Genomic DNA, 23,607 nt, shown 5'->3' with positions numbered 1-23,607 from the left:
AATTATTATTTTACACAGATTAATTCTATATGTATATAATAATAATAAGCGTGCACGCATTGCCTTATCCAAATTACTTTGTCCAAAAACCGAGGGAGGTATCCGATTTCCTGATTTTAGGTTATACCATAATGCTTTTCTAATCCATCATTTTTATGCAATATCTAAAGATTATCAACATCTACCTAAACCTTCTTGGGTTATTGTTGAATGTTCATTGTTAAACGATTTTTCATTACAGGATGTTGTATTTATGACTAATTGTACTTTTATTTCTAAATATCCAATTTTGCAATATTCTCAATACCTTTTACATACACTTTTCTTTAAGGATTTTGATAATTATCAATCTTTCCTCGCCTCCTCATTATGGTTTATTAAACAGATTAAATTTAGTCACAAATCATTTTATTACAGACACTGGAAAGAAAGCGGCCTTTTTTATGTAAATCAAATGATTGTTAATAATATGATTTCACCTTTGCGTCAATTGCAAGAGACCTTCAATTTACCTGATACATATATTCAGCAATATAACATTTTAGCTCCAATACTTCAGAGCTGTTTACAGAATTTCATTTCTCAGCCAATTCCAAATTCATTCACACCGGATACACCCTTGTACCAAGTTTCTTCTGACACTATTCCAAGTGCCTCGTTTATATATAAAGCTTTATCTACAGTTAATTACACACGGAATAAGTCAAAAGTTGAGCTAGAATGGGAGCAGGATATATCCCAAACATTGTCTTTCTCTCACTGGGACAAACTAGGTCAAAAACCCTTCAAGACATCCAACGCTGCTAATATCACACAATCCTTATATTTTATTTATAATAGAGTTGATAGTACTCCCCTTCTGTTACATAAGTTCAACCAATCAATCTCACCATCTTGTTGGTCATGTCTTACTGCTGAAGGTTCTTTAATACACTTACTTTACTACTATCCTAAGGTATATGCTTTCTGGAAAGCTGTTTGGTCAAAATGTCTATTGATTTTTTCTTATAAAATTTAATTTAACATCCACATTGTATTTTTAGGTACTCTATCACCTGACTTTGATCAAACTGCCTCCAAATCAATTTTATTTGATTTATTTATTGCTGTTGCTTTTAAGGTCATATTAACATGTTGGAAAGACAATTCTAAAATATCCTTTTTACAATGATGGAATTTAATATGTGATGAACACAGAATTGCTTCAGTGCCTAATACTTCAATTCATTTGGAAATTAAATTTGATCTAATATGGCTACCGTTCACTACTTATCTGTCATCGAATTCACTTTCTTCATAACTTCTTCTATATTCTATATTTTCTCTTTCTTTTCCTTTTCTTCTTTTTCTTTCCTTCTCTCTATCTTTTTCTTTTCCTTTATCTTCTCCTCTCTCTTTTTTATCCATTGTTTTGCTAATATAATATAGCTTCCTATATTTTTACAGGTACTCAGTCTATCAGTATAAAGTTCAGTCATATAATGTTATTTATTAGTCATTTGTTAAGAGAATTAATTCAAGTTTTTATACAATCGTTTTGACCTCATATCTTTAATTTACTTATTTACAGATGTTATTACTATATAATTGTATACTCTTATCTTTTATCGGAACGAAATATTATATTTATATGCCTGCGTTATTTATCTTCAATAAAAAAATTATTTAACTAAAAAAAAGAAGGGTAATGCAACAGTAGTGGGGTCAGGGTGAGGTCAGGGCAGTCTCGAGGCGGTTGGGCATAGAACTGTAATCACCACCATAGAGCTGTAGAGGTCGTGCAGGGACAGGCTGTGTTCCTTCCTGCCCGCAGCCCCTGCACCAGTAGTGTGTAAAGAAGGTCCGGGGTCGCCAGGCCCAGAATGAAGACCCAAAACCTCTGGCCCCGGAGACACTTGGGATTGCATGTGGTGGAGTTTCACCCAGAGTTTTCGCTGCAGGTGGAATTCCATCACTCGTCATTTGAGCGTTGTAAGAATAGTGTTATTATTAGGACTAGTCCTTATGGTTCAAAACTCAACACGTTTTTCCAGTTTAAACACTACCCATACTGTGATCTGCTGGCGGATACATATGCAGGGTGCAGCTACTTGGTCTTGTGAGGGGAAGCACTCTTTCTTCATGGCTGAACGTTAGCTGCCTGGTATCTGCTCTGAGGAAGTAAGTAAAGAAGCACATGGTTCAGTCCCAGCATGTGGAATGTTGACTAGGCAAAGTTCTATTTTTGACTGTTATGCCAGTGTTTGATGCCGACCTTCTTGTGAGGAAAACACTTAACTTCTTCCAAATGAGTATTTGAATGTGCGTTATTACGGATTCTCTTAAAAATATATATCTTGTGCCATAAAAATCTAGAACGTTCCCTTCGGGCTCAGTTAGTATGCGCAGTAGGGCCTCCCATAACGTCTTCCTTGACTCCTAGCAGCCCCGAGAAAACAGGTCTAAGGGTAAAAATCTAAACATGCTCATTTAATGCAAGTATATTGGACTGAGGAGCACCACAACCTACCCACTACAGAACACCACACGACCCCAAGCCCCAAGAATGACATTAATCTGTGGGCTCTCCAACAAGGACAATGGGCTTCTATCATCGAGCGGTTTAGGGCTGTCTGTGAGGGGATTCGTCATGCACTTGCATCTACTATAATTTGGCCATAAAACATACAAAAATTCTTACCTGTGATAAATTCTTTATGTTAATATATTCTGCTTGAGGGTCGTTTTCTCTCGCAGGAGCCTGGCTTTGCAGATATTTGCATCTACAAAATGAAGCATTTAATAGGTCATGTAGCCACACAAGCATGGACCTTAAGAATTACACTAGGCATCAACTTAGTGTCCCTTTAGTGGGAGTAAGTTAAACTAAAGATATATTATGTATGCTTTGGTCTGCTCATTTGGACAGCATCTCAGTACAACAACGTCTTCTGGAGCTTTATATTGCCCCAATCCCTATATCCAGACTTGCTGGGCTCAGAACAAACATCTTTCTTACATTCACCTAGAAAGGATTTCTCCAACATGGAATATTCTGTTGTGTATTACCTGGGACTAGAGAGTCCCTGCAAGAAGAATGTGTTGCTCCTTGAATTCTGAGCCACACTCCTGTTGTGTCAGTCTTGTGTGATCGGTACTATGCACGGCCCACAGTGTTCCTGTTCCTGTCATGTGTTGGGTTCTCTGTGAACCTACTGCTCCGGTACAGACCACCAATGAATGTCACTCATGCTGTGAGCCACATTAGCTTGTGATGAAGATGACCTATACCAAGACATCAGGTGCTTGTGTGTTGTGTCAAAGGGATTCAATGTTCCCTGGCACAGACATATCCAATAAAAATGGCACTGTGGGTGGCAGGCCTATGTGAGACCTATATGCCAATGTGCTTCACACCTTTGTCATCTGCAACTAATGGATTTATGTGGAAGCTGTGGATTGTGCAAATGAACAACTTCCTCAATGGAAAGGAAATCATGGGTGATACTGTGAAATACTGTGAAAGCTTTTATGGTACATTGGGGTGTGTAGTATCCTGGGTTGCTATTATTTAAGCTGTGCCAGTGGAAACCTGCCTGAGTGATGCAATATGGAATGTTGGGAGTGGGAACTCACAGTTGGAGAAGGGCTGAGCGCCTAGCTGGGTGCTCCTGGTGGGGCTAATATCTACTATACTACTATGCTGTAACCAACCTGAATAAATCCTCATGAAATACTACTTCCAGCGTGGACTTGGTTACTACAGGGTGATATACACAAAATCTGTACTTCATAATAGCTGTCACTGTGGGCAACATTTATTTATATCCACAGACTTCTTACCATGATAGGCCCAACTAAACCAGGCGACTACGCATACACATTTTTCTAATTTTTTGTGAAAAGTGAGCACACACGCAATAGGCAACACCAATCAAGAAGGGAACAATATAGGACAATCATTCAGGCTGAGCCATCTTATTCTGGGCGACATGGCATGCATCTGAAAAACGTCTCAGAATGATGTCAGTTCCCGGATTAGTCAGGAGTCTGCATAGCAAACACGGAGAAGAAATTTGACAGCATTTAGGTGAAGTGAGGACCAGCAGACCAGTAGATCAGTTGAAGAGAGTAAAGAAGAATGACATGAAATGACAATACAAGAGAAAACTCAAACCTACCAGGTACAATGTACAATATAATCTCCGAATACTGTGTTAGAGATGGTCTATATGACAAAAACTACATTGTCTATGGACACTGGTGCTCATTATGCACAACATTTAATCCTCTCAAATTTATGGTGACCCACGCTTAAAATGAAAGAGGCCATAGCTTGCTAAAAACCTGTCAGAAAGAAAGAAGAGCAGAGGATCCAACACAATTCTCAAAGGTAGAATCTGTGGAAGGAGAGACGGTGCACATCACTTGGTTGATGTGGACTGATCTCACCCCATATTGAAATATGCTCCCAAAATGGTGAGTGAAGATTTAATGTATGGGCCTGGCCTCATTGAGCTGATAGGTATTTACAGTAATTATGATGGTGGGTGAACAATTCAGAGCCCATGGCCAAGGCCTGAACTGCAAACACCAAGGCACAGATTTAGGGCCCTGGTGGCTGCCAACCTTTTCTGCTGAATGGAGTATTCACATACAAAGTAGAACACGGTTAGAAAAGGATGTCAGCAGAAATATGTGTCAGACACACAAGACCACCCACCCTGCTGTGTTGCCACATGAGGGAGGACCTGAAACTGATATAAGTTACTCTCATTATCAATGTATGTGTGGTCAAAGACACCTTGGAAGACCTCTTACCTCTTGGAAGACCTCTTACCTCTATTTCTTTATGAAGGCGTGGCCAAACATTGATCTGCTATGCTGCAAGTGGTTCTACACCACGCAACACAGCCTAACCGTCGCCACTGCTGACACTGGAGTGCAGGGCTCAAGACCGCTCTCGACCCGCTACCTGCACCTGCTAGCCTGATTGCCTTGGTTCTCTCTGTTATTCTACCTCCCTGTTCCTTTTTTTCAGTGCCTGTCTCCTTGTGGTTCATTCCTCCCTGCTACTTTTCTCTGTATTTTGTCTCTTGTGATTTTTGTTTCCTCTCTGTTATTTGCCGATCCCTAGACCCCGCCCACCTCCCGATTGCTGCTTCCCGCCTCCCCCTCCCCCATCCCTACTTAATGGAGCCCGCGACCCGATCGCGACCGGCACCAGGGACCCTGCATCTCCGACAACCCACCGCTACAACTCAGCCGCCCTCCACGCACTCAACCTCGGAAGACACGGAGACTGCCAACAAGCCATACCTTACACAACCCACGGCCAGTTCTCCTGCCTCCACTGCCGCCAGACCTTCACCTACACCACCACCAACCCTGCCCCCAGCACCCCCAAAACCAACACCAGCGTTGCCCTCAGATGCATCCTCCTCAACGTGTGCTCCGTGCACAAGCATTGCATAGGGATCTGGAACCTACTCGACTCTTTCTCGCCAGACATCGCCTTCTTCACGGAGACCCGGGCCAATGCCTCCTACTGGCTCGACATCAGCACCACCATCCCAGAAGGATACAAGATCCAGTGGAAGGACCGACTCAACCACCGGGAGAGGGCCTCGCCATCGCCCACAAGAACACCCTCCACCTCACCACCTCCAGCGAAACCTTCCCCTCCGCTGAACACCTGCACTTCCAGATCCGGACCAGCCCCAATTCCACTCTCCGCGGACCCCTCGTCTACAGACCCTCCGGCCCCCCTTTGTCACAATAATCACCGACCTCATCGCACCCCACGCCATACCCTCAACGAACTACGTACTCATCGGTGACCTGAACTTCCACATCGACAACCCCAGCGACCCCCAACTCCACCACCCTGCAGGACAACCTCACCAACATCGGACTTAAACAACTTGTCGCCGCACCGACACACCGGGCAGGACACACCCTTGCAGCAGCAGGAAACAGCGTCCACTTCAGCCACACAACGCAACCCGCATGGACCGACCACCACTGCGCACACTTCACCATCAACAAACCGAAAATACCCAAACCAACCCCACACCCACCAAAAAGGAACTAGAGCAAAGTCAAAGACGAGCAACTCAACTCAACCCTCACCCAAGACAACCACACCCCGGCATCCGACATCAACGCCGAAGCCAGAGAACTCCACACCTGGATCTCCAACTGTGCAGACAAACTCGCCCCGCTATGCAACTCCGACAAACACCGCCCCAGGAAAGCCGCCTGGTTCACCACCAATCTCCAAGAAGCCAGACGCACCTGCAGGTGCCTGAAGAAGTACTGGAGAAATGCCAAGACACCTGAAAACCACATCACCTACAAGGACGCCATGACTAACTACCACAACTAAATCAGAACTACCAAAAGGACTTTCATCCACAACAAAATCCTTGCAAACTCCACCAACTCCAAGGAACTCTTCATCGTCGTGTGGGAACTCACCAACCCCTGCAGCGAAGCCACAGACATCATCCCGTCCCAAGACCTCTGCAACTAGCTTGGAACTTTCTTCCACCTTAAGATCAAAAACCTCTATGACAACTTCACCAACCACCCATCAGACACCACAGCCGTCCCGTCCCCCATACACACCAGCCAGCCCAACAATTACCACCTGGACTCCAATCACAGCCAAAGACACCACCTCTACCATGAAAGGCATCCACTCGGGAGCCCCCACGGACCCCTGCCACCCTACATCTACCACAGAGCCACCATCACACCCAAACTACAACCCATCATCAACACCTCCTTCGAAACAGGTACCTTACCAGATGAGTGGAAACGCTCAGAAGTCAGGCCCCTGCTCAAGAAGCCACAGCCAACCCCACCAACCTCAAGAACTACTAGCCCATCTCGCTCCTCCCCTTCGCAGTAAAAGTTGCTTAAAAAACAGTCAACAAGGAACTAACATGATTCTTCAAGGACAACGCAGTCCTCGACCCGTACCATTCCGGATATCGGGGCAACTACAGCACCGAGACTGCCCTGCTTGCCACCACAGATGACATACACACCCTCTTGGACAATGACACTCCGGCCCCCTCATCTTACTCAACCTATCAGCAGCCTTCGACACAGTCTCCCACCGTACACTCATCGCCAGACTACATGACACCAGCATATAAGGAACAGCCCTAGACTGTATCGATCATTCCCCACCGGAAGAAGCATAAGAATCAGACTGCTACCATTCCTCTCCGATCCCAGGATCATCACATGCAGAGTCCAACAGGGGTCATCACTGAGCCCAACCCTCTTCAACGTCTACATGGCTCCCCACCCAGCCATCGTCTGACAACACGGCCTCAACATCGTATCCTACGCCAACGACACCCAACTCATTCCCCTCCCCACCAAAGACCCCGCCACCGCCAGACTCAACTTCCAAAAAGGGATGCAGGAAGTAGCAATATGGATGACCAATAGCTGCCTTAAGCTCAAAGCCGAGAAGACTGAAGTCCTCGTCCTTGGAACCACCCCTCGGCATGGGACAACACCTGGTGGCCATCTGCCCTCAAAAGCCACCGACCCCCTCAGACCACTCCAAAAATCTCAGCATCATACTCGACCCATCCCTCACCATGAACCGGCAGGTCAACACCGTCACCTCCAGCTGCTTCAACACCCTCCAAATCCTCCGCAAGACTTTCAAGTGAATCCCCCCTGAGTGAAGAAAGGCAGCCATTGGAGAGACCCAGTCATACTCGGACTGAGCTGGTCCCCGGTCTGTGAAGATTGTTTTTCCCTCTATGCAGATGATATCCTGTTGTATATTGCTTCCCCCAAGAAATTCCTGATTGCGGTCCTTGACATTCTGACCATATTTGTCAGATACTCCGTGTTCAGTGTCAATTGGCAGAAAACCCTCCTTTATGCCCCATGGGGAGACCCACCCCCCCCACCACAAAATTGCCCAATATAGATCGCCACAGCAGGTTTTAAGTATCTAGGAATATTCATCTCCCTTGATCAGACGCTCCGCTATTCCCTTAACCTCCACTGCAAAGACTCAAACAAGACATAACCAGCTGGAAATCACTTCCACTCTCGATGTTGGGCAAGGCAGCTCTTTTTAAAATGATGTCGCTACCCCGGTTTTTATACACTTTGCAGAACTCATCTGAACCTGTCCCTAACTCGTATTTCAGAGAAATTGAAGGACTCCAGCGTGATCTTCTGTGGGACGGAAAAGCATGCATCGCACTACATAAACTCACACTCAATTAGTATGATGGGGGCATCAGCTTACCAGACATCAAAAAATATTATTGGGCAGCACACCTTGCGGTTATTAACCACGGCATAAATGGCCGACCTGATGACCCTGGCTTTATCATGGACATGTGGCTCCTCCCCGGGGGCACCTACAATTGAGTGCTCTACTCAAAGCCAGGTAGATACCCACTCACGGACCCCACTAAACATTTGATCGACGTCTGGCATTCAGCCAACAAATTGCTCGGATGGGAGCATAAACCTACACTATCAACTCCCCTGTGGGAGTCCCAAATGCTGGGTGACCTGTGAAAATCAAAGGGCTTTGACAAATGGGAACTTATTGGTATCTCGCGTATCAAGGACCTCTGGGACAAAGGTGAAGTGAAATCATTTGCCACGCTTCAACACCAACATGAGTTGGCGGACTCGGAACGGTTTCGATACTTGCAGACCCGCCATGCTCTCTGATCACTTTTCCCGGAAGGGTCCTCCCGTCTAACGCTTCCCCCTTCGAGGGCAGGATACTTGACGGTCATCTACCGCAGAAAACTATATCCTTAATATACAAAAAACTTACAAACAACATGGAAAACCCCCTCCACACACTATGGGAAAAATGGGTGAGGGACAGCATTGAAATAGATGATGAGGAGTGGCAGGAAGTGGTGTCCTCCCCTAGGACAGTCGCGATCCCAGCACGTCTCCGATTGATACAACTCAAAATCCTTCACAGAATCTATGTCACTGGGCCTCAACTGCTACATATGGGGTTGGCCGGAGTGGGGAACGTAGAAGGGGGTGAACTTAACTAGGCACTTTTATCCATATACTCTGGGACTGCGAACATATCCAATACTACTGGCGAAAGGTACATGACGGTTGTTCTCCGCCCGGAGGCTCGTAGACCTCAACAATTATGAAACACAATGCGTTACACTTGAGATCATGTTAGCCAAAAGAAATATAGCACAGCTCTGGGGAGCCGCACATGCACCCATGATTGTAGACTGGAAGAAAGACCTCGATTGGTGCATATACAGGGAAAAGACAGTCTACGTAGCTCAAGGTGACCCCCGCAAATGGTCCAAAATTTGGGATCCATGGAACTCATATCGAGGGAGTATATGTATCCCGCCCGCAGCATCGACTGCAATGTTGTCCCTACTCCATAGCACCCAACGGAACACTATGCTGTATTTGTGATCATGGTCGGCTTCCACTGTATTCTCACATGTCAAATCCATTGTACTGTATGTTTATGTCAATGCATGTTAATAAAAAGAACTTTAAAAAAAGAAAGGCAATCACCCAAGCACACATCAACAGCAGACTGGACAATGCAAACACACGCTACGCCAGCATCAACAAGTCCCTACTCTGCAAAATCCAGATGGTACAGAACACTGCCGCCGGACTCATCCTCAACATACCCCGGCACGAACACATCAGCCCACACCTATGTAGGCTTCACTGGCTCCCCCTGGAGAAAAGAGTTACCTTCAAAAACCTAACCCACACCTACAAATGCCTGCACAACACTGGACCTGAATACCTCAACGACAGAATCAACTTCCACGTACCCAAAAGGAACCTCCGATCTACTAGCCTCGCACTGGCTGAAACCCCGTGCATCCACAGAGCCAGAGCAGGTGGAAGATCTTTCTCCCACATCGCGGCCAAAACATGGAACAAACTCCTGGTAGACATCAGGCACGCCTCCTCCCTGAACCCCTTCAGAAAGACTCTCAAGACCTGGCTCTTCGGCTGAACAGATCTGCTGCCCCCCTCCTCCATCCCCCACCCCCTCAGCGCCTTGGGACCCACAAGGATGAGTAGCACGCTTTACAAACACTGATTGGTTGATTGACTGTACCGAATGTATGAACTCCTATGTTTAGAGTCCTATAAAAGAGTTTGATTTCTTGATATAATAAGCAGAGCCCCTTCCATTCACTTTAGAAGGTAAATCTATTTCGGAATTCAGTCTAATTTTATGCTCTGCATTTTGAAGAACTGAACCTTACTGAGTTCTTGATTGATTCTATACGTTAGCTGAACATTGCACTCTGATTTATTGACCAATGAATTTTGATTATATTGACTTTTGTATACCTTAAATACTTAAAACAAAACCTTTAAGGTTAAGACTTCATTGTCTAATATTCTTGTTGGACAAAATGTGTTCTACAGTTTTATTTGACATTGCCACCTTTAACTTCCTAACTTGAGACGTGTTCAAAGGGGAGCACCAAAGTCCATTTAGGAACTACATTGCTCCCGATCCACCCCTGGGCCCTTGGAGAAATATTGGACGAGTTTTGCACGTAGTTAAATCAGTTGGGAGTCATTAAGTCATGCGGGAGGTCTGGTGTGGCAACACAAAGTGAACATGTCAGTAACTAAACACACCGTCAGGAAGGCAAAGGCAGTTGATGTACAGGACTATGAAGGAATTTACACATCTAAGGTGGGAAGATTGCATTAAAAAGTGTTTCTCTGCACTGCAATAATTGTATTACCTGTATGTGATGACCACCTTATGTTGTCCATTTGCAATAAAAAGATTTTTTTTAAAAAGTGTTTCTCATCCTATTTCGTGTTCTCTCAAAGTGGGGGTCTCTAGTGATGTGTATTTTCTTGGGAAATTAATTTTGTTTATTTTTTCTCCCCACTACAGACGGTAGGAGAGGGACTCTTTAGTCACACTGCAATGCAATGAAGGTTATTCCTTTCCCCAGCATGGCAACGGGTACTTTAGATTCCCATAGTAACATGCCTTTAGTCTTTTTTCAAGAACCTTAACATAATGATGCCGCCTCAATGTGCCACTATGCGGTACCACTGTGTCAAAATCTAAAAAGACTTGAGAATGGTGCTTGATGGCTCGTGCACATAAGGGATTTTGGGGGACAGCCGAGCGTTGGGAGGACTGCCCCCACGCAGAGTGGGAGGGGGTGGGCTGGCCCGGTGCCGGCCATTTTGTAATGCCTTGGGCTTGTAAAATATAGCCCAGTTATAGCTCAAATTATAGGGGTCAGCGTGGGCCGCTCCCAGCCACCATTTTAGGTTTGGTGACCTTGTGGCTGGGAGCTGTGGTAGCGTAGAGAATTTTTTTGCTGCAGGACGTTAGGTTTTACGGAGTTTGGGTTGGTTATATAGGCTATTAAGTCCTACCATAGAAGATTTTTGTGTGCTGTAGGCGATGCGGCTTATCAGTGAGGCTGGGCGGCTCTACCTGTTGGCGCCAGGAGTGTTAGGCTCATTGCGCCTGCCCCAGCGAGCATCGGCAGGGATGGCAGCCGCAGTGGCGGTGAGCACCTCTCCCAATAGGTCGAAGGTAGAGGAGGTAAGCGTGCTAGGCGAGCGACCTCTGGTGTGTCTGTTTACTCCGGGCCTCTGGCTGCATCTGAAGCTCCAGGATGGGAGGAGGGGGTGAAGCCGTGAGGGCGCAGCAGGCATGAGAAAGAACGAGAAGGCCTTGGCAGCTCTGGGACCCGAGGTGAGTGAGACCGGAGACCTCGGAGCTGTCAGAAAAGGGAGCGAGGACTTCAGTTTTGAAGGCAAAGGGAGGGGGAGGGGGAGGTGGATGGGGTGACAGGAGCAAGTTGCGGCACATGCTGAAGTAGAAGCACACACGCATATATCTGCTCAGCAAGTTTATGGGGAGGGGGGCTGAGAGTGATATTGAGGCTGCTAATTACCTCACTGGGTTTGACGGGACATGCATGAGTAGGGAATGTCAAGGAGATCTTGGAGAGTCCTAGGGGGATGGAGGGTTTTGGCAGCTGGGAGGGAGAGGGTTTGGAATTGAATGGGGGGTAGTTGAGATGGGGGACTCTGATAAATGGGAAGAAGACGACATCCCTGGGGATTCGGAGCCAGTGGGGGGCACTCATGCCTGGGAGGGGTTACATATCTTCACTTCATGGAATGAAGAAAAGAGGGGTCTGGATAGGGTGGGTCAATTAGATGCTTATTTGGCTGGGGGGTCTCTGGCAGAAGGGCAGGGGTCAGGAAGGGGAGGGTTGGGAAGGGGGGTGGAATTACAGCCCTAATTTGGGGGGCCTGTAGGGAATCTGGCGCAGGGCACGGCATCGGCGTGCATTGCTGCCTTGCTGGACTGGAGCGGGGATGAAGAGGGGGGCAGGCGCAGTGGATCGGGCCAGATGGAAGTTAACACCGAGATGGTTCGATTTTAGGTTTCGCCCTGGCGGTAGCACGCAGTGCTACCAAAGGGCGAAATCTAATGTTATCTCAGTAGTGGGGACTTGAAACCGCCCCTTCTTCCATTGGCTAGCTCCATAAATGGAGGCTAGCCATTGGACGACATGGTTGTCCTTCACTGTTTACCCTCAGGACGCGAATCGTGGGCGTTTCTGACTCTTTTTTTAAGTCCCGCCCCTTGTTGCCTGGGCCGCGCTGTGATTGGCTGCTGGCCCGAGACACCCCGTGACGTCATTCCCCGGGCCGCGCTGTGATTGGCTGCCGGCCCGGGACACCTCCGTGACGTCATTCCCCAGGCCGCACTGTGATTGGCTGCTGGCCCGGGACCTGACTTTTTTTTTTTTGCCAATACAGCAATGATAGCGAAACCACAACTCCCAGAATGCAACTGGCGGTTGGCTAAGCACCAGGAGGCGCTGAATGTCACGGAGATACTTGGCAGATATGCAGCCAGTGCTTAAAGGGGCACGAGCCGATAAGGGCAAGTTGTGAGGAAAGACGATACATATCTTAAAGGGCAACACCATGTAATACAAAGTAAGGAGAGGAACCCGTTTGTCGTCTCTACAGACTCGCACTGGTGCTATCCCTCTGCCCAGTGCTCGCTCTCCTGACACCTGGCTTACTCCCTTGGGTATATCGCCCTTTAAGACAAGTAGTCTCCGAGGGAGTGACAGGACCGCACTGGGACTGGCGGTGATGTTCCAGGAAGTCACGTGGCTGCCGATAGCTTCTGCCTGGTTCCCAGGGGAGCAGATCAGTCAAAGCGCTGCCGGCTTCGAGAGGCAGGAGCGCGTGTCTGGCCCGGTGCGGCAGGAGCTGGAAGTGTGGAGGAGTGCTGAGCCCCAGCGGCATCTGCGCACGCGGAGACCTGAGGAGACGCACCTGTGCCAGGTACTGACCACTTCCATCAGACACCTTCCCCTACTGGCGCCTGCGCCACCTGAAACTAAAACTCACCTCGCGTGAGGCTCGCAGGGTCCGCACCTCACCAGAGAATGACACCCAAGCACAATCGCCTTACACCCAACCCCATCACCTCGCACCCAAGCCCCATCACCTCACACTCACCTAATACCAATCTACTGAGACAATCACCCCTAAAGAGCACGCACCCTCACTAGAGACTTACATCAACCACGTGAGAAAATCACCTCACACCAACCAACTGAGACTATCACCCTTGCAGTCAGGGCACGCACGCACGCATACACAGAGCATCGCAGCAAGAGCGCCGTAGATACACACATCACTACGCTGCTAACCTCGCCCTGTCTACTGACCTCGCCCTGTCACACCGGTTATGTTCCTGAAGGTCCGCCCCCGATGTCCGGAGGGACGGACAAGTTGGTCATGTGACCGCCCTATAATAAAAAGAGGTCGAGCACGTGCGAGGGCGTTCAGATAGAGACGCGCCGACCGAGCAAGCAACTTTATTCCCAGTGTCTGGCTGAGTTTATTCTAGGGCCACGTGTTAGGCCTAGTAAGGATTAGATGCCCCTTGAGCGTAGGTCCCAAAGAGATCTCCCTAGGGCTATCCTGATCCCCCATCACCCGACACAACAATTGGCGACGAGGGTGGTTTGTCGATCCCCCGCGTGGGGTGCGTGTGTGTGTCCCCATTGGGGTGAGGCGGCTGCGGGCACTCCCACGTGTCCGCGGTGCTCGTGCCTTGCTACCACACACCCCCCCCACTCTGCTGGCCTGGTGGAAAGACTCTGGTCCCTGGCTCTCATCAGGTGAGCGGCGCTGGCTTGCATCCTCCTGTGGCGCACAGGAGTCTGATTGGTCGCGCGAGGGGCTCCCTCCGTGGACCCCCCACGCCTAGTACCACACCGCGCTGGGCTGCACGGGCGTAATCCGCACAAAGGTACGCCTGACCAGGCGCTCCGGTTGCCGCCGGATCATCCCCCGGCTACCCACGGACATCCTCCCAAGCGTCTAAGGCGATGGCTAACATTCCGCCCATTGAGCCGTTTGTGGTGGAGGGTGCGCCCTCCACTCTCGCACCGAAGTGGAAAGAATGGGTGGACAGGCTCTTCATATTCTTCGAGGCCACCAAGGTCCATAAGGAGCAGAAGCGTGCCATGATTCTCCATCTTGGTGGCAAGGACATCCATTCCATTGCCCGCACCCTTACGGAAGCAACTCCCAAAACCCACCACACACTAATAAACGCGCTCAATGCGCACTTCGAACCAATGGCCAACCAAGACTATGAGCGATTCATTTTCAGACAAGCGCGGCAACTGCCAGATGAATCGCTGGACGCTTACCACTCCCGACTAAAGAAACTGGCACTAACGTGTGGATTTCAGGATGTCACGGAGGAAATCAGAGGCCAGATAATTCAGGGTTGCGTCTCTGCTAAACTACGCGAGAGAATACTGGAAGAGTCGGGGAAACCACTCCCAGACATTCTCACGCTGGGCCGCACAAAGGAGCTGTCCAAGGTCAGGGCAGCCCACATGGAAGCAGCTCTACAGGCCAATGTGAAAGTGGAACCAGTGAACAAACTACAAGTCCGCCCACAGCCCAAATGGGTGAAGCGAACAACAACTCCGCAGGGAGGAGCTTCGGCGCAGTCATGCGGGTACTGTGGAGGCCCGAGACACCCGGCGCCAGAATGCCCGGCCCGAGGCAAAATATGCTCCGGGTGTGGAAAAATGAACCACTTTGAAAAGGTGTGCCGGTCCAAAAGGTTCAGCAAGCCCCGACAGACGATACATACGGTAGCGGAGCCCGAAGGTGCGGAAGGAGGACCCAGCAACAGCGATATGGACGACGACGAGGAGGAGCGGTCCGTACATAAGGTGCACATGATCGGCACGGCCACCCGACGCACCAGGACACTACCGCAGTGTGCGATACAAGTGGCTGATCAGGACATCATGGCAACTGTGGACACGGGCGCCTCGATAAATCTCATGAGTGCGTCCCTCTACGGAGACATGGCTACCCCTCCCAGCCTCCGCTCCACTCCGATCACCGTTTTTGCCTACGGTCAGGACGTTCCCCTCCGCATTCGGGGAAAGTTTAAAGCAGCAGTCCGGCACGGAGACAAGATCACGCGTGCCAACATCTTCGTGTCGGAAGAAGGCCAAGGCATGCTCCTGAGCTGTCGGACGGCAGAAGACTTGGGAGTGGTCTCTTTTGCGTTTGGGGTGCACGAGGAATCGGTGCAACAACTGATTGCAGACTTTTCTGACCTGTTTGAAGGGATTGGCTGTTTCAAGGGTCGGGAAATACACCTGCACGTGGACCCCACTGTTCAACCGGTGGCCCTGCGACACCGGCGGGTTGCGTTCCATTTGAGGCCACTGGTCGAGGAAGAACTACAGAAGCTGGAAGCAGCGGGCATCATTGAGAAGGTGTCCGGACCCACCCCCTGGGTATCCCCCATCGTGGTCACAAGGAAACCAAAACAGCCTGGAGCGGTCCGGATATGCGTGGACATGCGCCTCCCCAATGCGGCCATCAAAAGGGAACGACACATCACCCCTACGATCGACGACCTGATCGGAGAGATGGCCGGGGCCCGGTGGTTCTCCAAGCTGGATCTCCGGGCGGGGTACCATCAGCTCGTGCTGGACAAAGAATCCCGGAACATTACGACGTTCTCCACCCACATCGGGCTGCGCAGGTACACCAGGTTGAGCTTTGGGATCTCCAGCGCTGCCGAGGTGTTCCAGAACGTTATCCAGGAGCTCATTACTGGCATACCGGGGGTGATCAATGTCAGTGATGACATCATGGTGCATGCAAGAACAATTCCCGAACACAACCAACGCTTGGCGCAGGTGTTCCGCAGGCTCCGCAGCGCTGGACTCACTCTGCACCGAGACAAATGCGAATTCCTTCAGACCAAACTAGGGTTCTTTGGATACGTGTTCTCAGCCGATGGCGTCAACCCTGATCCCGACAAGGTTAAGGACATCAAGGATGCACCTCCGCCTACCACTGTCACGGAAGTCCGAAGTTTCCTCGGGATGGTAAATTACTGTGGTCGCTTCATAAGGGACTTAGCCAACCTGACCCTCCCTCTGCGGGAACTAACCAAAGACTCCACACCATGGAACTGGGGACCTGAGCAGGAAAGGGCATTTCAAAACATTAAGAGTGCGCTGTCCAGCAACACCACATTGGCATTTTTCGACCCAAGACATTCCACTCTCATTGCGGTAGATGCCGGGCCGGCAGGGTTGGGGGCCGTTCTAATGCAGAGAGCCCGAGACGAGATAGACTGGGCCCCTATTGCTTTTGCCAGCCGGTCCCTCACGGACACAGAACAAAGGTATTCCCAAATCGAAAAAGAGGCCATTGCGATACATTGGGGATGCCGGCACTTTCACTTGTATGTATATGGCAAGCCCTTCACAGTAGTGACGGACCACAAGCCGCTGCTGTCGCTGTTTTCAGGTACCTCCTCCAAGCCACCCCCGAGAATTGAAAAGTGGATCCTGCAGTTGCAAGAATATAACTGTGCAATCGAGTACCAGCCAGGGGCAAAGAATCCTGCGGACTACCTGTCCCGACACCCCAGAGCGGCCACCCCAGAGGAGATGGAGGAAGCAGAAGAGACGGAGGCCTATGTGCAGTGGGTCGTGGCCAGATCATGCCCGCGCCCCATATCCCTGGAAGAGGTTGCGAGCGCCACGGCTCAGGATGCCTGCATACAACGGGCCAAGGATCTACTCCGAACGGCTAACTGGCAGAAGGCCAAGGAGAGCTGGAAAGCACTCACACCAGAGGCCCAGAAAATCATGGACAGTCTGTATCACGTGAGGGCTGAGCTGAATGAAGACGCGGCGGGGTGCCTTCTGCGAGGGCATCGCCTGGTAATCCCGACGGCCTTGACAGGACGAGTAGTTCAACTGGCACACGTGGGGCACCAGGGGATGGTCAAGACAAAGGCCCGGCTGCGGACAAAGGTGTGGTTCCCGCTCATGGACGATATGGCGGAGAATGTGGTGCGAACATGCACGGCCTGCCAAACCACGGGCGACAGCCCCCGTGAAGCCCCCATCATCGTGGAACCCAGGCCCAGGGGTCCCTGGGAAAGGGTCAGCATGGATTTTGGTAGCCTTCCGGATGGAAGACACACGCTGGTAATGATTGACGACCACTCTAAATATCCCGAGGTCGAAATTGTCACTGGCACCAGTGCAGATTGTGTGATCCCCAAGATAGAAAAAATTATTGCCACCCATGGAGCCATGAGGGAACTCAGAACGGACAATGGACCACCATTCCAAGGCCAAGACTTTGCGGAGTATCTCTCGTCCCTAGGAACGCGTCACAGGCGCATCACACCAAGGTGGCCTCAAGCCAACGGGGAGGCCGAGAGGTTCATGAGGACTTTAAACAAGGTCATCCGCATTGCGCATGATAAGGGACAGTCAGTGGAAATGGCCATTTTCACGTTTCTCCGAAGTTATCGACAGACCCCGCACTCCACAACTGGGGTAGCTCCCGCACACCTCCTCCTAGGACGGGTGATAACTGACTCCATTCCTCATCACCCCCAGTGGGCACCTGAAATGATAGATGAACGTACAGTGGAAAAGAGGAGACGTTCTGCATGTGACAAGATCAGTAAGAAACGCCGGGCTGTGGCCCCCCACTTCAAAAGAGGTGACCTAGTGCTCATCAAGAATCGGGCAACTGGTGGCAAATTCAAACTCAGCTATGAAAAGCGGCCATGGCGAGTCAGTGGTGTGAAGGGCACCCGCATCACAGCCACTCGAGGACGAGACAGGGTCACCCGCAATGTGTCTCACTTTAAACTCTATCACCCTTCGAGCAGTGAGCCAAGGCGCCAGCAAGGCGGCGGACAAACCGAAACTGCAACTACGTTGCCGTCGGGGGAATCAACATCTCAGCCCGAGGCCAGGCCATGTGACGAGCATCAGGTTTTTAGCGAAGAAGTGGGCGGTGACACGGAGGCCCTGGATGAGGCCCCAGATCCGGAGGGGGCCGACAGCGAGGCGCCAAGACACGAGGTGGAAGTTGGAACGGAGCCAATGACTCATCGGGGGTCCCAATGCCAGCTACGTGACAATCCCACCCCCTCCGGCTGGCTGAGAGATTACTTTACGTAAGACTGTTCTCATTTACATATATGCACGTAATGTTTGAACTGAATGCACTGGTATCTTGAAAGACGCTGAAGGCATCGGTCCTGATGTTACTAAGAACAAAATTATGGTTAGGATATGTTTAATGTTTGCAGTTTGTTTTTTTGGTTTTTGTTTTCTTGTTTTAGGAGGAATGTTATGTTCCTGAAGGTCCGCCCCCGATGTCCGGAGGGACGGACAAGTTGGTCATGTGACCGCCCTATAATAAAAAGAGGTCGAGCACGTGCGAGGGCGTTCAGATAGAGACGCGCCGACCGAGTAAGCAACTTTATTCCCAGTGTCTGGCTGAGTTTATTCTAGGGCCACGTGTTAGGCCTAGTAAGGATTAGATGCCCCTTGAGCGTAGGTCCCAAAGAGATCTCCCTAGGGCTATCCTGATCCCCCATCACCCGACACAACAACACCCAGACTACAAACACCGGAGCTCCACGCACACTCTTCATACCAGCACAACTCAACCTACAGTGAAACTTCCCAGCACGCCACCCCTGGATGTGGAGAGCAATCCATGTTGCATAAAAATGAGCATTGGAGGCACTTGCATCGCACTAGCAGCCCCAAAGTTTCACACTGCAGAGCAGCGACAGTCGCAGGTTCTAAAAATGCACAGTTGCACACCACAATTAACAACCTGTGCTCAAATATACGCGCAAGACCCAGGTCACACAAACACAATGACTCTAAATACCACCACAACTCAAGTTGGGCACACGTCATTGATCAAGAGCCTATGCTTTCTGTACACCCATCTCACATGTGTACAGGGCGTGCAGGACATTTGTGTCCTAAACACAAAAATGGCACAGAATTATTTAGATATGGGCGAGCCACTGAACGCTCGAGCCTGAAGCCTGGCTCGGGCTCAGCTCGCGGTCCTTATGGAAGCTCGAGCCGAGCTTTCATATGGCTTCTGCCTTCCTTCCTCCCTTTATCCCGGACGTAGCCTTACTGCTAGGTGTGGGGAACTGGGGACTCAGGTTCGAGTCTCGGATCGGATCAACACCCAGTGATTCTGGGCAAACATTTAATCTCTGCTGTCTATGTAAGCAACGTGTGTGTGTAATGTAAGGTGCTCATGTAAAGCGCTCCATTTTGGGTCGAATTCAGACTACATTTCAAAAACTGCAGAACAGTGCACAGAGTTAAAAACAAAGCCTTAACAAAGAGGGAAGACAAATAGATGTCTTTTTAATGGCACAAAGTGGATCCGGAAAACATTTCCATATCATGGTTGTCATTAGAAGTCCTTTTTAATGAAATGGCTTTTGTGGCGCCGTAGAAACATAACCGTTTTTGATTAGACACCTCGGTTTTCGATAGTTTTATAGTTCTTGAATATTGATATTAAAGAACAAAGGTTTAATGCGTACTTCTAATTATGATTGAAATAAACCACGTAAAACTGTTTCGGTGGTTTAAAATTTACATATCTGTGAAAGTTGAAGAAATTGATGTACATAGACAGCATTCATTCCCCTTCTTCTCCCACTCCTCTCCCTGTGGGCACCATGGATACTGTAAATTATTGACCGTATCACCCTGCCAGTAAGAGCCCGTACCCATATGCATATGTACAACCATTCTAGGCACCATGGCCTTTTTTCCATTGGAATCCCCGGCTTCCCTCCTGCGCTATCCTAAACCCCCCTCTCTTATGCGTAGGCCATGAAACCCTCTCCCCCTGTGCGACCCCGCTGCGAAAGGCGACTCTCCTGCTTGACCCGCACAAAACCCCCCCCCATTCCCTCTTGAAGAGGCATCCTTCGCCTTGGCTGACGTAGCCCTCCCCAGCTGCACCTGACTGCCCCCGCTCTCTCATGTACTGGTCATCAGATCTCTCTCTCTCTCTCTCTCTGCGTGACTCTGTCCCTGTGTCCACCCTGGCTACCCCTCCCTTCTCCTCACATGGGCAAGTCATAAACCTTCTTCTTCTACAAGGCCCTGTCCTTGAGAGTCACGGGCGCGCCTGACCAACACCTCCTCCCCTTCCATGAATGCCCCTCTGTTGACAAGCCTTCCCTCCGCGCTTGATTGTCCACGCGGCATGAATACCACTCCTTTGATGACCCCTTCCCCCCGAGTCCGGCTGACCACACATGTCCGAGGCCATCGCCTAAGCCAGGAGATACCATTTACTGCCCTTATTGTATGAAGTCACTCCTCCTCAAGAGACCCACTATTGATCCTAGCCACCCCACCCCCTGGGCTATGATCAAGCGTACACATCCTACGAAACACTCAGCTGCGTGATTACCCTCCCCTCTTATCAGCAGGTCAAGGGTCCCCATTGTGAACGTATGTGGAGTAGGATCACCACGAGGATTATAGGGATGTCTTTTGCGTCATACTGTCCTGATTGTGTTATCAAGTGTTCTGTAAGGTATAAAAGCAAGAGTCTCAGCTCACTTGTTAGAGCACCTCCCGAAAGACACTGTGTTTCGTGTCCGAAATGACTGGCTCTCCTCATGAGAAATAAACTCTGTTCTTGATTCCTGCCTCCAGCGCCCGTCTCTTTATTTGGTAATTATTCAACATGGGAACTAAGAGGCGGTTTGCGCCAGCGGCCTGGGCATCGATAGGATTACGGGTTCATTTTCCACAATTGGCGTCCCAACGCGGGGTCCATCAGTGACATAGGGTCCGATAAGAGAGATCCAGACGAAGAAGTGAACATCTAAATGATCGGGGCATGCCTGCCTTGAGAGGGCCCTCGCCCGGCTGCCGATCGACAGAACTTCACCAATTCTGAACTGACCTCTCTTGAGTGACCTATTGTCCTGACTGGAATCCCACAGGAATGCTACATGGAGTAAGAGAACGATCGGGCGCTGGAGGAGGAAGTCGAAGAACTGTCTGTATGGTCCGGTCCGGGTAAGATTAAGTAGGGTGTTTTTACGCCTGATTGGTAGGGTGGCTCTATCCACCTGATTGATTGATTGTTTGTATTGAAAATCGGTATTTGTATACCGAAATTGTTGGTATTGGTTCATTTAGCTTTGAAGGCTACTTGACATATTGGTTCTCTTCTGAGAACGAGACATTCTCTGTTTGCAAACAGCGGCGAATAGGAACGTCGTCCCTCTTTGCAGATAGAGAAGGGTAGGTAATGCAGACTTTTGTCCCCGGTATTAATCCGTCATGCCTACTTTTCTCCCCACTGAATTGTTTGAAGTCGATTAATAATCGATTGTTGTTCTTTGAGATCTTCCCTGTCTACAAACTGAGACGAGTAGAAATATTCTGTCTTCCTTTTTGGATAGCGATGGGCAGGTAATGCAGACATTTGTCCCCGTTGAAATCCGTCATGCCTGTTTTTCTCCCCACTGATTGGTTGGTTGCCTGGACATTGTTGTTCCAGGAATTGTTTCGTTTGAGGTATTTTCTGCCTGCAAACAACGTGGAATAGAAATATTCTATCTAGTCTTTGCAAGTAGTAAAGGGTAGGTTATGCCCCTTTGTGAATTCGTCAGTCCTACCCACTCCCCACTGTTTGGTTATTTGGGGGGTAGCTCGCATGGTCCGCCCAGGAGACTACCCTTATGGAGGACATATGCTCCCCGCTCATGGGCCATTTAGTGGAAGTAGACCATCTGGTCCGTCCAGGAGGCTACCCTAGTAAGTGGAAGTACATCGCTCGGTCTGTCCAGGATGATACCCTAATGAAGGAATATATGTTCCCCTTTTGATCGATAATCTCGTTCCACCCCGGACCATTTATTGGAGGGAACTCGTCTGGTCCGTCCAGAAGTACCCCCTAGTGAAAAGGACACATAAAAAATATGAAGTGATCACCGTTCCCTACTAACAGAAAACTTTAGCTCGAAACACGCTAAGGAAGAGAAAGAAAAATAAAAAGAAATCAGGCTAAGTCAGTAACCCCCTGATGAGCTTTTGACTTCACTAAAAATAAGAAACATTAGAAATAGTTCGTAACAAGAAATATAAAATGGTGAAAAGTTTGAAGGAAAAAATAGCCACGAGGTAGCTAGGCTTCACTGCCTATTCCTGCTCCCGACATGCCTGCCTCATTGCCCGCCACGCCTAAATAACGGTCACATGAAATAGAAACAATCCAATAGGTACCTACCCCCATTCCGGAAGCTCCCGAAGTGCAACAGGTCCGTGGTTACGCCCATCCGGAAGGCGAGGCCTCGAGGCACGAGGGGCTCGCCTGGCCACGGTCAGGAGGAGATGATGTTGGGCAGGCGGTCAAAAAAAAAAAATGGCAGAGACCTCTCCTTCTCTCCTCTTCTGCTGCTCTGCAGGCCACGGGGGGGGCTGTCTTGCCTCAGCCACCGACTACCCCCCCCCCCCTTCTGTCTCTCGCCTGGTCCGACCCACGAAGAAGGCTGAAGCCGGGGGCGAGAATGGCGGCAAGTCAAGTAGTCCCGCCACATGTCAAATTCCTGGATAGTTACAGGTAGTGCCGCCACATGTCGACGCCTGGACAGTTCCAGGTAGTCCCGCCACATGTCAAGAGAAAAGGGGGGGCTGTCTTGCCTCAGCCGCCGACCACCCCCCCCCCCATCTTCAATAGCCAGCACGGCCAATATCGAAGCGACGGAGCCGAGGAACGGCGCGGGGTCGCTGGAAGGGGGAGGTGACGCGAACGAGCCTCCCCCACCTCCCTCCAGGTGGAGGCTTCCAGCAACACCCCAATGCTCTTACTTAAAGAGGGTCAACATCATAAAGCGGTCTTCTGCCCAGGACGGGCACACGCTCCATGCCTTCTCCCCTCAACCTTGAAGATTCTATAAGAGCCGGGGGGCACCCCGATCCCTCCGCATGGGTGCCCCCGCCCCCTTCACTGGGAACCACGACACCGGTGCAACTCCTGCCGGCACCAGCCTCGGATTGGAAATGGCTAAAATGCAGCCGCGGCACGGACTTGTTCAGTTCCGGAGGAACACCAGGATGACCCGGTAGGAAAATTGTTGCCGCCCTTCCCACTCTTTGACTCATGGTCCATATTTGATAAACTGTTAACCACATAGCACAAAACTTTTTG

The 23,607-nt window shown here is 49.7% G+C and overlaps 1 protein-coding gene across 3 annotated transcripts in view; it reads right to left on the bottom strand.

The window, feature by feature from the left end:
* Nucleotides 1–23,607, bottom strand: part of LOC147726770 (baculoviral IAP repeat-containing protein 1-like) — a 929,669-nt gene that overhangs the window by 299,792 nt on the left and 606,270 nt on the right. For all 3 annotated transcript variants that reach the window (XR_015309289.1, XM_086960817.1, XM_086960818.1), the window contains exon 8: nucleotides 2,681–2,762. Coding sequence is in view for 2 of the 3 variants with exons in the window: in XM_086960817.1 (XP_086816943.1) it covers nucleotides 2,681–2,762 (82 nt within the window). In the remaining variant the exon portion in view is untranslated. The remainder of the gene's footprint in view (nucleotides 1–2,680; nucleotides 2,763–23,607) is intronic.

This window comes from Lissotriton vulgaris, chromosome 3_1 (genome assembly GCF_964263255.1).
Source record: "Lissotriton vulgaris chromosome 3_1, aLisVul1.2, whole genome shotgun sequence".
Lineage (NCBI taxonomy): Eukaryota > Metazoa > Chordata > Amphibia > Caudata > Salamandridae > Lissotriton > Lissotriton vulgaris.
The sequence above is the reverse complement of the archived record's forward strand: the minus strand, read 5'-3'. Positions and strand labels throughout refer to the sequence as shown.